General features: G+C 48.1%; 1 protein-coding gene across 5 annotated transcripts in view; it reads right to left on the reverse strand.

Moving 5' to 3' along the window:
• epha4l (eph receptor A4, like) overlaps positions 1-12,548 on the reverse strand; it is a 47,424-nt gene extending 34,876 nt beyond the window's left edge. For 4 of the 5 annotated variants that reach the window (XM_070905406.1, XM_070905405.1, XM_070905403.1 and 1 more), the window contains exons 1-3: positions 12,437-12,533; positions 10,716-10,783; positions 7,838-8,501 (exon numbers count right to left, since the gene is read on the reverse strand). In XM_070905406.1, coding sequence (XP_070761507.1) covers positions 7,838-8,501; positions 10,716-10,783; positions 12,437-12,533 — 829 coding nt within the window. Of the gene's footprint in view, positions 1-7,837; positions 8,502-10,715; positions 10,784-12,436 lie in introns of all 5 variants that reach the window. The other variant, XM_070905407.1, reaches the window with a different exon arrangement.
• Positions 12,549-12,763: the final 215 nt, after the last annotated feature.

Below are 12,763 nucleotides of genomic sequence, written 5' to 3' on the forward strand. Positions count from 1 at the left end.
ATGCCGGTGTGCATACACATGTATTCGTAGCAAGAGGTCAGCCACCTGATCGCAAAGTTCTGGGCTGAAACCAAGGAGCGGTGCATGTACGTGTGTTGGAGTTTATGTAAAATGGCAAAGCAGGTCCCACTTTAAATTCCCATTTCAAAGATTTCATTCAAGGAAATAGTTCAGCATCTATGAATTCACTCTCATGTCTGTATGCTAAATATGAAGCCAGCAGCCGGTTTAGCTTAGCTTCGCATACAGAGCTGGCAGAAACAAGTAGTCTGGCTCTGTCCAAAGGTAATAAAATCTGCCTAGCAGCACCTCCAACGCTCATTAATTAACATGTTATATCTCTTTTTTTGATCCGTCCAAAACTGTGAAATCACCAGGTTGTGTTTTTTTACGGGGAGTCATGTACTAGACAGTGATCTCCTGGAGGAACACAGCTACAGACAAACATAATATTCTCTACGTTCCTCAACACAGAAACATGATAATTGATTAAAGGTACTATAGGTTTATGATATGGCCTTTAATTTGTCATTGCGGATAGGTCTAAATATTACAATTCCCATGAGCCTCAGCCATTATTGCTACAGTTGCAGGATTCATTTAAAATTGACCCAGAAACCAAAAATGAACTAATTCAAACTGCTGAATATATTATTACTTTAGCTTCAGCTCACCATTAGCAGCACACGTAACTGTGGCGGGATGTTTCTTACCTAAACGCACATTGGAAGTCGTAGTTGACTTCATGTGCACAGGCTTCAACTCTAAATCAGCTATTTTCTAACGCAGTTGTTCATCTTCTGCGGTGATGATTCATCCAGGAGAGTTTTGTGGCCATTCAAGCCTTGGGAGTGCTCCAAACTACGTGGGTATCTATGTAGATAATGAACAGGACTTGGATATCCAAAATACCTCCACAAAACCATGTTTCCTCGCCTGTGGTCCTTCATGCAAATCACACATTCGAAGTGTGTGTGTGTTTTTCGAGGGAGAGTGAGCCAGTGTGCCATTTCCTCCACCACCGTGATTAGAAAAGGGGGATCTCAGCTCATTAAAATGGGCACTGTGTCCAGTCTCAGGGCACATCAGATTACACAGCGGCCCTTTATTGCAAGGCTTTTTGTCATAACCCCTAACTGATTGCCACGGAGCAGCCTTTGATTTGGCCACTGAACTCTGCGCCCCCCTGAGAAAAAGGATGACGACGAAAGAGAAGAAAAGACCACCTACTATCGCCCCGGCAGGATGGAGGGAGCTTAAGATAGAAATCAGCAGGAGAAAGAGAGAGGGAGAGATAAAACATTTTCAAGGTGTTTGCAATCAGCCTCCCATTGTCAGACACTGAGGGAGCGCTGGCCGTCCGTCTGAAGAGCTGCTGGGCTGCTTTGTCTCCGGGCTCAGATCACACAACGCGATTGGAACGTTAATAGAGGTCTATGATACGGCACGTGATACGCCTGCTGCAACAGATGCACAGAATAAATATGGGACAGATAATGGTTCAGACACACACATACTCTCTCTCTGTCCACACACACACACACACACACCCAGTCCTCACTATCAGTAACACATTGCCCCGGATCAAAGGGATTTCCGTGCAATGGTGAACCGACGGATGAAGTGTAGAAAAAGCACGGTTGCCAGACTGGAACTAAATCTCTTTCCACTTCACTTCCCCCCGTGTTTTTTGTCTCTTTTTCTCTCTCTACCTCCCTCCCTGCCTCCTCATCTCCATCTCCCTCGCTCTCCTTGGCGAGAGAGGTCTGTTCTCCCTCTCTTTCAGCACAAAGACGGTGGCAGAGGCCCTCTTTCTCTTTCATAACCTCTCCCTCCGAAACAGTCCACCCATGCCCACTTGATCGCTGTCCACTTCTCCCTTTATCTGTCTTTCTCCTGCCTATACATCCGTCCATCTCTCCTTACAAACTCTGCCTCTTCTCTTCGTCCGTCAGCTGAGGGAGAAGAGGAGGAAGAGGGGGGAGGAAAAATTTAAAGTGAGCGAGAGAGAAAGAGAGGGGCAAGGGAGCAAGAGGGAGAGTGTGCAGGAGTGCGGGAGAAAATGGAGGGAGAAGAAGGGAAACAGCCGGAGGAATGGGGGAACGGCAGGGATGGATAGAGGGAGAGGGGGGTGAAAGGACTGCAGGGTTGTGTTGGTAGAGAGCTGGGGTATTGATTCAGGGCCTTTTGACATGCTAATTTGCTTGCTGACTGCTTTAATCGCTCCCTCTTCCCATCGTGGGCTTCAAAGAGAGGATGCTTTTCAAAAAGGCAAGAGAGGAGAGGAGAGAAGGAGAAATTTTATCATTCTTTTAAAGCCCTTTTGGACAATTCCACAGCTACATGTTCCTAAAGCCAGCTGACAACCACATGACCTAATCATAGCAGGCTATTAAATACGCACTTTGTAGTATACTGTTTAGAAGGTATCCTCCTCCTTTGTGAGTGGATATTATTATTATTATTATTATTATTTAAAAACCCAGTGGATTGTCTGAAAAATACATCGTCACAAAGCCAAAAACGTCCTAATGTTTATCAGCCTATTTGAAGAATTTAAATGACACTTCTGGCCATTTAATTTAAACCAGTGATGTCACGTCACTGACAAAACATAATTCAAAGAAGAACACGTTTGTCCTTGTTTTACACAACATATGCTATCATTTTTGTGGGCAGTTTATAAAAAGGTTTCATCTTCACATATATATGCAGTACTGAAATCTTATTTTCCACCCAACAATTGAGGCTGGGATAATTCTACTTATTTCTAAATGAAGTTTGACATGTTTCTGCCACTTTCTTGAAATCAGTGTCAGTTCCTTGAAAGGACGCAAAATAAAGCCTTTATTCCTTAATTTGATTTTCATGGGGGAAAAAAATTGCCTTTAAAACTCAAAAGCAGATAAATGACTTAAAGCTGGATATTCATGGCAGCATGTTCCTAAACACTGCAGCGTAGCTGGCGCTGTGGGAGCACTATGGCCACCAGCCCCGGGTCATGCTCGATCACCGGTAGCTTCCTGCCCTGAACAGGGCACCGTGGAGAAAGAGAGAGGGGTGGTGAGTGCCGAGAACTGCGAAGGGAACAAACGCAGAGGCAGGACGGCAGCCCGAGCAGGAAAAACATTTCAGCACCTCAGCTAATGACGGCTGAATTACCGCTGGCCCCCCTCACCTCCCTCCTACATCCAGTCAAGGGAGGATTTGTGTGTGTTGAAGGGACTTTTGCTTTTTTTTTTCATCATTTGAGGAACCAAACAAGGAGAAAATAATAATAAAAAAATGCTTTAAGCAATTATTTCAGCAGGGAGGGGAGGGTGCTCATGAGACATTTTGTCCTCTCTTTCTGTATCTGTTGTTCTTTCCTGCTCTCCGTTGGTAATAGATTCCTCGTCTCTATTCAGCAGCACAAAATGAGGCTCTCTGGTGGCAGGCAGAGTGATGAGTACATTCACCTCCATTCTGCTGCGCTCTGCTCAGCTCTGAGTGTGTGTGTGTGTGTGTGTGTGTGCATCTGCTACGCATATTTATGACTGTGTCTGTGTACTTGAGTCCATTACTTAACATGTCCTTTTTTACATGTGTGTGTGTGTGTGTGCATGGATTATTGTGTTAGTTTGTAGAAGTGTGTATGGCTGTACATGAGGGGGTGTACATGCCCATATTGGTTCCTGTCACCTAAGACATCCTTCCCTGCAAGTGTCTGGATTTTTATTATTCAGAAGGTGCCCTCACTCACACACATGTGCATGTGTCGGTGTGTGTGTGTGTGCACGCCTGCATGTGTGTTTGCGGGAACAATGACGGGTGATGATGTTCCTAGCTGCCTCCCTCCCAACGGTGAAGGTAATCTCATTATTCAGCCCACTTCCTGCTGCTGCCACCAGAGACAGGCTGACGAACACTAACCACCTCGACGGCCGGGAGCAGAGAGAGGGAGAGAAAAAAGACAGAGTGTGAACGGGTGAAAATTGCAAACAGAAACTCGGGAGAAAAATAGAGGGAGATAAAAAGGAGAAAGAGACGTATGAAAAGAGGAGGGGGGAAAAAAGTCCCTTGAAGAGCCATTAAAGCAACAGGAAATTTGAAGAGACAGAAGACATGGACAGAAAAAACAAGCAAGCAACCGAGTCGGACAAGAAGAAGATGCAAATACTTAATTTGTGTTTATGCAGAAAAGAGGAAGCAGGAGGATGAAAATAGGGGAGAGAGAGGAAGAGCAAGGGACTGAGTCTGTGTACTTAAAGCCATCGGGGACCGGCGGGCTAAATAGAATTACGTGGTGAATTTAGAATGATGCTCCCAAGCGCATATTTAACACTGTCAACAGAGGGAGAGAGGGAACGAGACACACACACACACACACACACACAATGAGTGCAGCACAGGAGGGAAACTTCATCCCTAAAACCTCTTAATCCAATATGAATGAGAGTTTCCAGCTCAGCGTAGACTGCTGGGAATGGAGAGGGTGGAGGGAGACGGGGGGGGGGTCTCAGGTGAGAAAATACTACGATCACACACTGACATCACAAGCGACTCCATACACACATGCAAACAGGTTGGGGGAAAAGGGAATTGTAAATTATTGTTGCCTTAATACAGCAAAAACATTTTGCACATTTAATACAAAATTAAATAAACTGCAGAAGAACAAAGAGGAAAAGATCAAATGAGCAAACGTCCATAGGCAAAAAATTGGGCAATGTTAGCTACCATTAAGTGTGTGTGTGTGTGTGTGTGTGTGTGTGTGTGTGTGTGTGTGTTTATTGGGGGTGATGATAGGCTGTGGGGTGCCGGTTAACAGCTCAACCATGAACTAGCATTCTGCAGTGTCAAAAGCGTCTGTCACCTTCACGCCTCAACCGAGCTCTAGCCTGAACAAACACACACACACGGCAACACAACACAACACAACTTGAAGGCAAATACACACACACACACACACACAACTTGCTGATGCACGCACACATCATTGTTCTGCAGAGGCACAGCTGCTGCCAGAGCACATCGTCGCTCAAAAGTTTCTCTCACTCCACAGAGAAAGAAACAGTTAAGGTAATTATCATTTCCCCATAATGACATAGGTAGTTCTCACTAATCTCTCCCTCCCACCCCTCCAACAGTAGTGACCCCCTCACCAGATGAAGAGCGAGGGGACTCCCTGACCCCCACCCTTCCCCATCAGAGTGCATGGGGGGGGGGGTTAACAGGGAAAGGGATCCCAAACGCAAACAGACAAGAGTCCCCTCTCCTTAGATCAGGGGGCCCCTTGGCCCTCAGTGCCCTGGTTGCCCCTCTCGCCTTGGCCCTGGGTGTACACCCTGGCCACCCTTAGCCCACCTCAAGCACAGACACACACACACACACACACCCCCGCCACAGCTGTCAAAACCCTGACGTCTTAATCAACCCTGGATCCACGACCCTGTCAGCCGCAGCAGTAAGATGGATGCAGAAGGGGATGACCCCTGACCTCTGCCAGGGGTGGAGAATACAACTCCTACGTGCCCTGTCAGCCCCCCCCTTTACCTCTCCCCCCCCCCCAAACATCACCAGCCTCAGTCGGCTCCGCTGCTGCCCCAAACAATGATGGAGGAGAGCCCATTCATCCTGGGCTGGGAACCAGGGGCCAAGGTGCCCTTGTAACCCCGCACGAACACAAGACAAGCACTGACACACAAGCATGCGAACACACACACACACACACACACACACACACACACACAATTGGGCTTGTGTGCACCATAGAAAACCTTTAAAAAGAAAGGATTTACACCAAATCAAGCCACATAGTGTGAGCGTAGGCTCACACACTCTCATACACTTGTTAAAACTTTTTACTATTAACAGACACACACGACTCGCCTGTGATATCCACCCTCCCTCCCCCCAAAACCAGCTCCTGTCTAAGTTCCTTGGTCAACTTGGTCACACAGGAGAGGGGCTCCTCTCCCATAGAGCGTGTCACATTGGGGAATATTAACCGGCTCATCGGTGCACTTGAAGGCTGACGGTGGCCAGCACCCTTTAACCCTTCAGTCACTGGAGCCGACCCACGCCGACGCCTCTCGGCAGCCACGCAGCTTCAAACCCAATGCGTGTTCTCCAGTTTCCAATTGGAAGTGAAATGTTAAGAAACTTTCTCAAACAGTGCAATTAAAGCTAAAAGTGAATTGAGTGGATGCGTTGGCACTGTAAAGTTAAACACACTGAAGCAGATGCAGTGATATGTGAACTAAATGGATATATTGGCTTGAAAAGCTCCGAACTGGCAGACAGAACGAGACTGCATTAGTCATTGAAAATCAAGGTTTCCAACTCCTTTCTTGCCTTCTTTGGAGGGTAACAGCTATTTATCCCAACTGAAATGAAAGAGGAGAGATAAGGAGTCTGTTTCAATGAAAGTTATGATGTACAGTATGAGATCAGGGTTCTCGCTCTGATTTGAAACATGAGAGGGTATAACTGCATGATCGAGAGCCAATCCAGTCTGTAACTAACTAACTTTCTGGTCTCCTGTCCCTCAAACCTCCAGCTCACTGGTACCCCCCTTTGCCTTCCCACCCCCAAGCAGCCAGCAGTACCCCTAAATCACCGGACCTGCTTGGCAAGCAATTAGTCCTCCAAGATAAAGGCCCCCTCATAAATTAAGAGAGGTGTAGTGGTCCGTCCCCCTGTTAATCACCCATGCCCAGCCTCTGACCCCTCACTGCTGTGGCTCACTGCTTTTTGTGTGTGATGGTGGTGGGTGGCGGGTGGGATATACCAATAAACCATAGTGGCAGAACTGGCATCCCCTCGACTGGCCAGCTGACAACTGTGCCTCGGCTTGGCAAAATGCTGCATGTGATCCGCAAAACAGCTGCTGAATGCTACTAGATGCTATCCACAATACACTGCTGCAAAACACGCAAACTACAATCTACGACGTGCAGGCAAGTTCAATTAGGGTGGAGCCCATCAGATGTGCTATTCATCACAAGAGCCTGAGCTCGAAACACCTCAAAGCAAAAACGCTGAAAGATCTATCGGCAGGTCTTTTCTAACATTTAATGGCCATTTCTAGGCAACGTTTTGAATTCACCAACATGCTGAGGGCTCAATCGTGCTCCTGATTTTAAAAAAAAAATCTGGAGGGAGGCACTCTGCAGTGACCTTAAAACCTCATCAAACAGCCTGGTATAGGATCACGGCGAGCTGAGACGAGAATAATCGCCCACGAAGGGCTATTCCCCCCCTACCAAATAGCACTATTTCAACCCCATCTCACAGCTGTGTATTTTCACTCTTCTCATACCTGCTTGGAATGATAAACAATTTCTCTCTCTTTCCCTTCCTCTAAAGCTGTCTATCTCTTTTTCCCAGATTCGGGCTCCATTGGGAAAAAGAGAAAGAGCGAGCGGAGGTGAAAGACACAGCAGTGGTGCGAACCAGTTGGAGCTCTACCCTCCTCTCCCAGTATCACCAATTCTCCTGGGATGCATCCTATTGCACGACACCTCCCAGTGGGCCCGCTAATTACTCCATTTACAATCATCATTGCTTCTATCACCCAACCAGACACTGAAAAGGAGACTGTAAAGAGTGGGAGAGGAGGAGGAGGAAAAAATATCCAACAGAGTGCGAGGTGGGTGAGTCGAGGGAGGGAGGAGAGTGAAGGACAAAGGGAGTGAAACGTGGGGGATAAAGACAAAGAGACAGAGCAAGAGGGCTGGGAGAAATTAAAGAGGTAGGATACTGTAGGGACTGGCAGGGTTTGAAGGGAGAGAGTGATCTATAAACGGAGCAAAAGTCAGCCCCAAATAACACAAGACAAATGTCAGTTCTTTACCTTGGCATTCTGCATTGCGCTCCTCGTATCCAGGGTTACAGAGGCAATTCCCAATGGGCACCAGCCACTCTCCGTCAGCCCCGCAGTACATCTTGGGAACCTCCTTTTCCTCTGAATTATCCACGCATGAGCCACGAACTTCCACAAGCGAGGAGGTATCGGCTCCAGTGATGGTATCGGGAAACTGGGCCAAGTTACGCACCGCTAAGGGACATTTCTTGTAGAAGACCCTGACGGACACCAGCGCAATGCACGCTCCCACATCCTGGAAGGCCAAATAGAAGCCCTTCCGGGTCAAGGCGCCCACATCTCGCACCTCTGTGTTCAGCTTCATGATGCGATCGCCGATGTCCACCTGAGTGAAGCTCTCGTCCGCGGCGATGGTGTCGATCTTTCCGAACTGGTTCTCTCGGATGTAGCGCTCCTTGTCGTTGTTGGACTCGTAGTAGTAAAGATTGAAGGTTTCCTTGCAGGTCCCCATGACCCCCGGGAGGCTGTTGCAGTCTCGGAGGGTGAACTTGATCTCAATGTAGACGCGCTGGGCGCCGCCTCGGGGGATCCAGTCGGTGCGGAGCCAGTTGTTCTGGTTTGGCTCCATGACGTTACACACCTGGTACGTCCGGATGGGGATGTTCTTTTCATCCATGATGCTCACTTCCTCCCACTGGGGAAAGGACACAACATTAAATAGGTTACGACGATATTTCAATCTGCTCTCTGCAAGTGAATAACCTATGTTGAAGAAAACACTGTAACAGTGTCACGGCAGGATTGTTAAAGGTCAAGACAATCGGAGAAATCTCAAAAGGAAACGCTCTCCTAATTAAAATGGACCGTGTAAGTAAACACACATGTCTGTGCCCAGAGTGAGAGAAACTGTGCAGAAGAACAGTCAATAGTTGAGCCTCAGCAGAGCAATTAATTGATGGCTAAACTTAATGCATATTTTATGGATGGCACCTAATAGACGTGTTAGGTCCTAATATAGAATCATAAAGATATTAATATTCATAGCTTCTCCTCAACTGCGACAACGGAAATTTGTAATTAGTTCTGTGCCTCAGTATTTGCCTACAGTTCAATTACTTGGGGAGTGGTATGTACACACACACACACACACACACACACACACACACACACTGGGATACCTGTACGGCTCAGGGAGGAGAAAAAAAGGACAGACTGAAAACGGGACAACCCAAAAACTAAAGGTCTCTGAATCTGCTTTACATCCGCAAACCTGACGGGGACCGGGACGCGCTGTTGGTGTGAACCCACAGGAGAGGGGGGGGGGGGGGGGGGGGGGACGCTGACGTGGGGCGCATGGATTACGTTATCCGGGGAGGGAGTGTTTGTTTTACTTATGCTAAAGTTCCCCTCTCTGCAGATCGCTGTTGAGCAAATACGAGCACGTCTTGAGAGGCTCAGAGCGGTGTGCCCCCCCCCCCCCCTAAGTTTTTCACCGTGTGTTTTAAATAGAGTCTTTGACTGAGCTGGCCTGTAAACACGCAGACAGGCCTTTGGAATAAAGAGAAGTCAGAACGGGACAGTGGAAGATGTGGTTATACTGCCAGATTTGACTTGACGCCTTATCATAAACAATCTGGTTTAAAGCCTTATATCCCTGGAGGGGGGGGGGGGGGGGGGGGTAATGCTAAACATAGCTGCGGCTGTATGATTTGAGAAAATGTCTATCATTCCCTGCTGTTCCATCCACTCTCTCTCTTCCTTCAGCCCCCCTTTTGTTGCGGAAACCAAGCGGCGCTGAGATACGGCTGCACCTTCCCCCGGCAGCAGGGACGATTGGTCGTAATGAGAGGGCGAATGCAGGCGTGCCGGGGCTGCCAGGACCCTGTCCGTCACTTGTTGGTGATAAAATGGCCGGGGGGGGGCCCTGAACGCCGCACCGGGCTCGCGAGCGGAGCCGGCAACAGCTGCACGAGGTGGAGTTGTGTTCCCCTGGGCTCGTGTTCATTAGTTGACATGATTGTTGCTAATTTGTATTAATTTTCATAAAACATTAAGAGGCTCGCTCGCGCTCATCGTCAGAAGAAACGGAGGAGTGACAGCACGCGCTGTCTTCCGTGAGGTCTTTCAGACACATTTTGAGACTTGGGGAAGGCGTGCCCCCCCCCCCCCCCCCTCCCCACACCACGGCCCCTCTTCTCTCTTGTCAGAGCCACTGTAGATTATTAGACTGAGGTATCACGCGACCCTGCTCGCCGCTGCTGTATGTGAGATCCGAACCCCACTGCACTTTCCCCCTTATTCATCCATTCCGGAGGACCCTCTCTCAGCTGCCAAGCTCCTCTCCCTCTCCCTCTCTTCCACTCAATGGTGGAAAGGGATATAAAGTTTCCCCACAAAGACCGATTCAATCCGACGTCTATTCAGGAAACCTGACGCCCGCTGCAGTATCGGCCCCTGCATCTGACCAGTACAGAGTGGTTAGAGAGAGGGGGAGCGAGGAGAAAGGGGAGCAGGGAGGTTGGGGGCTAGGGAGGGGTGCCTATAGACCGATGGTTCTCAAAGTGGATTCCGGGGACCCCATGGGGCCCTGGAGGGTGTTCCAGAGTGTCTCTGTATACAACAAAATGGCAAATTCTAATTTACCCATATTTTAGTGTAAGATAGAGGAAATCGTGCCTTGATCCCACCCTGAGCCTAATATCCCTACAGTGCAGACAGCTGCACAATAAATCATCAACAAAGACATTCCCATAAAGGGCTCACCAGGACGAACCCTTATCAAAGAGGGCTGTGTATCTGTTTGGCGGTCCACTCCAGAGCTCCTGCCAATAATGGATATTATCTCTCCATTTTTGCTCAATAGGGGACCATGCGTCCTAACAAGGGGACACTTCTTTGCAGTACTTACCCCTCCTTCTGTCGGGTTGGCGACCCATCCAAGCTCCCCCTGTACAGATCTGGAGTCCAATAACGTGACTGGAAAACAAGAATGGGAGACGTGAGCATGCAGCCTCCGTCCATCCACACAACATCAGCATTGGCATTATAATCCACACTGAGGAAGAAAAATAGGTTCCTAGTTTTTGCGCACACAAAAAAAAGGCTTAATGAATAGAAATAACTGTTTTATCAAGTTGATAAATCTCGTGATGGATTTCAGCACAGAGAGGATGAAGACTGGAGGCCAGTGAGTCTCACAGACGTTAAACGTGTGCATGTTTTGTTGTGCGTGATTCCCTGCTGTGTTAACGCACGTCGTTTTGATTGATTTTCGTTGAGAAAAAGATTTTCTACAAATGACAAATCTATTTCCCCGCAGTGTCTTTAAAAATATCAATTTTTCGTTGAGCTCAGTCTCGGCTTTGAACATGTTTGATGTGATCAGAATCAATTAGGGAGCCGTCTGCGTAAACTTGGTCGTTGAAGAACAAAACGCATTTAAAATGCCGCTCACGCAACATTTCCTCCAGAAAAAGTAAAACATTACGTCTGTGAAGAATTAATTAAGACATTTTCGATCGAACTAAATGGCATGTAGTATACATATATCTATTTTAAGGTTATTTTGAATTCGGTGTGATCAAAATGCTTAATCAACTGCTCAGTATAAATTAATAAATAAAGCCGTTATGTAAGTCCTCGGTATAAATTATTAGCTACAACACAGACTGATCCGTTTTAAATCTGAAACATTTCTTTCATTTTTAACTTCGCTGAGCCTGTGATGCATCGAGAAGGGCAGAAATAGAAACAGAATTCTGCAGGAGACGGATTGCATGCATCCGATGTTTTAAATACAATAAACTTCATCAATAGTGTTTGCACTGGAAGGGAGGCTATAAGCCGTACTGGGCCTAACATTTTGAGACTGGATCCACTGCGCCCCGGGACCCCGAGCAGGCACCTCTAGTCCCGAAACCTTCCGAGCTCGTGTTTTTGTGCACACCGTGCTCAATTTAAACCTCTTGCAGTTTAATGTCTGCTCGCTTTCCAGTGAACGTGTATCTGGTGGAGAACAACCGAACACGTTTTATTCATCGCCGGGAAGCATTCTTCAATCCGGCGTCATTTTACTTTTAGAACTGGTTTTTCTTTCATTCCCACAGTCACCTTCCACCCAAACACACCGTGACAGCGGGAGCGATCCCCGTCAACAATTCTTGATAAATAACGAGCTGCTTGGGCAGTCGCCTCATGTGTGCCGGACTTGCGAAGCCCCCCCCCACGACTCGTGAATGTACTTCAGACATGTCCGCTTAGGTAGATGCTACGCAACATTAAACTTCTATTGGAGCAGAGATCGGCTTGACCTTCTATCTTAGCAGAGAGATCAGCACGCATCGGGGCTACAAGTATCCCCGCTCCCCGCCAGCAGGCACGATCCAAGCCCCCAGCCGAGACCAAAACCAGCCGATGCGCATTTGGACAACCACTTCTCGTGAGAAAAAAACACGCAAAAGTCGCTGCGTAAAGGTGACCGTCGGTGTTGTCCACCATTAGACTCATCGCGGCTCCTCGCACTCGCAACTAGGGGCCACGAAGTGAGGCTCCGCGGCGCAAACACACACAGAGACGGAGCGGGGATGAAGTCAGAAGTCCGCGGCAGTTCTTTTCTCCCAAAAACCTTACCTTCATTCGGGGGGTATATCCGAGCCGGCGAAACGAGCGTAAAAATCCCAAAAACAAGAAAGGTGGCCGTGAACAGAATCCCTGCCATGAGTGCCATTTGTGTCGTTGTTCCGTTTTTCTCTCCTCTTTTTCCTTCGTTGCTCTTCTCCCAGCTCCTGGTCTCTCTCTCTCTCTCTCTCTCGCTCCCTCTCTCTCCCTCTCTCTCTCTCTCCCAGTGGAATATGGATTTGAAGCGGACAGGGGGAGAGAGACGCAGCGAGCGCACCAGAGCCAGGGGGCGGGTCTACTCTGTGCGCTCTGACGCGGACCCCTTCAATCCATAAAGGA

This window comes from Enoplosus armatus, chromosome 5, assembly GCF_043641665.1.
Source record: "Enoplosus armatus isolate fEnoArm2 chromosome 5, fEnoArm2.hap1, whole genome shotgun sequence".
Lineage (NCBI taxonomy): Eukaryota > Metazoa > Chordata > Actinopteri > Centrarchiformes > Enoplosidae > Enoplosus > Enoplosus armatus.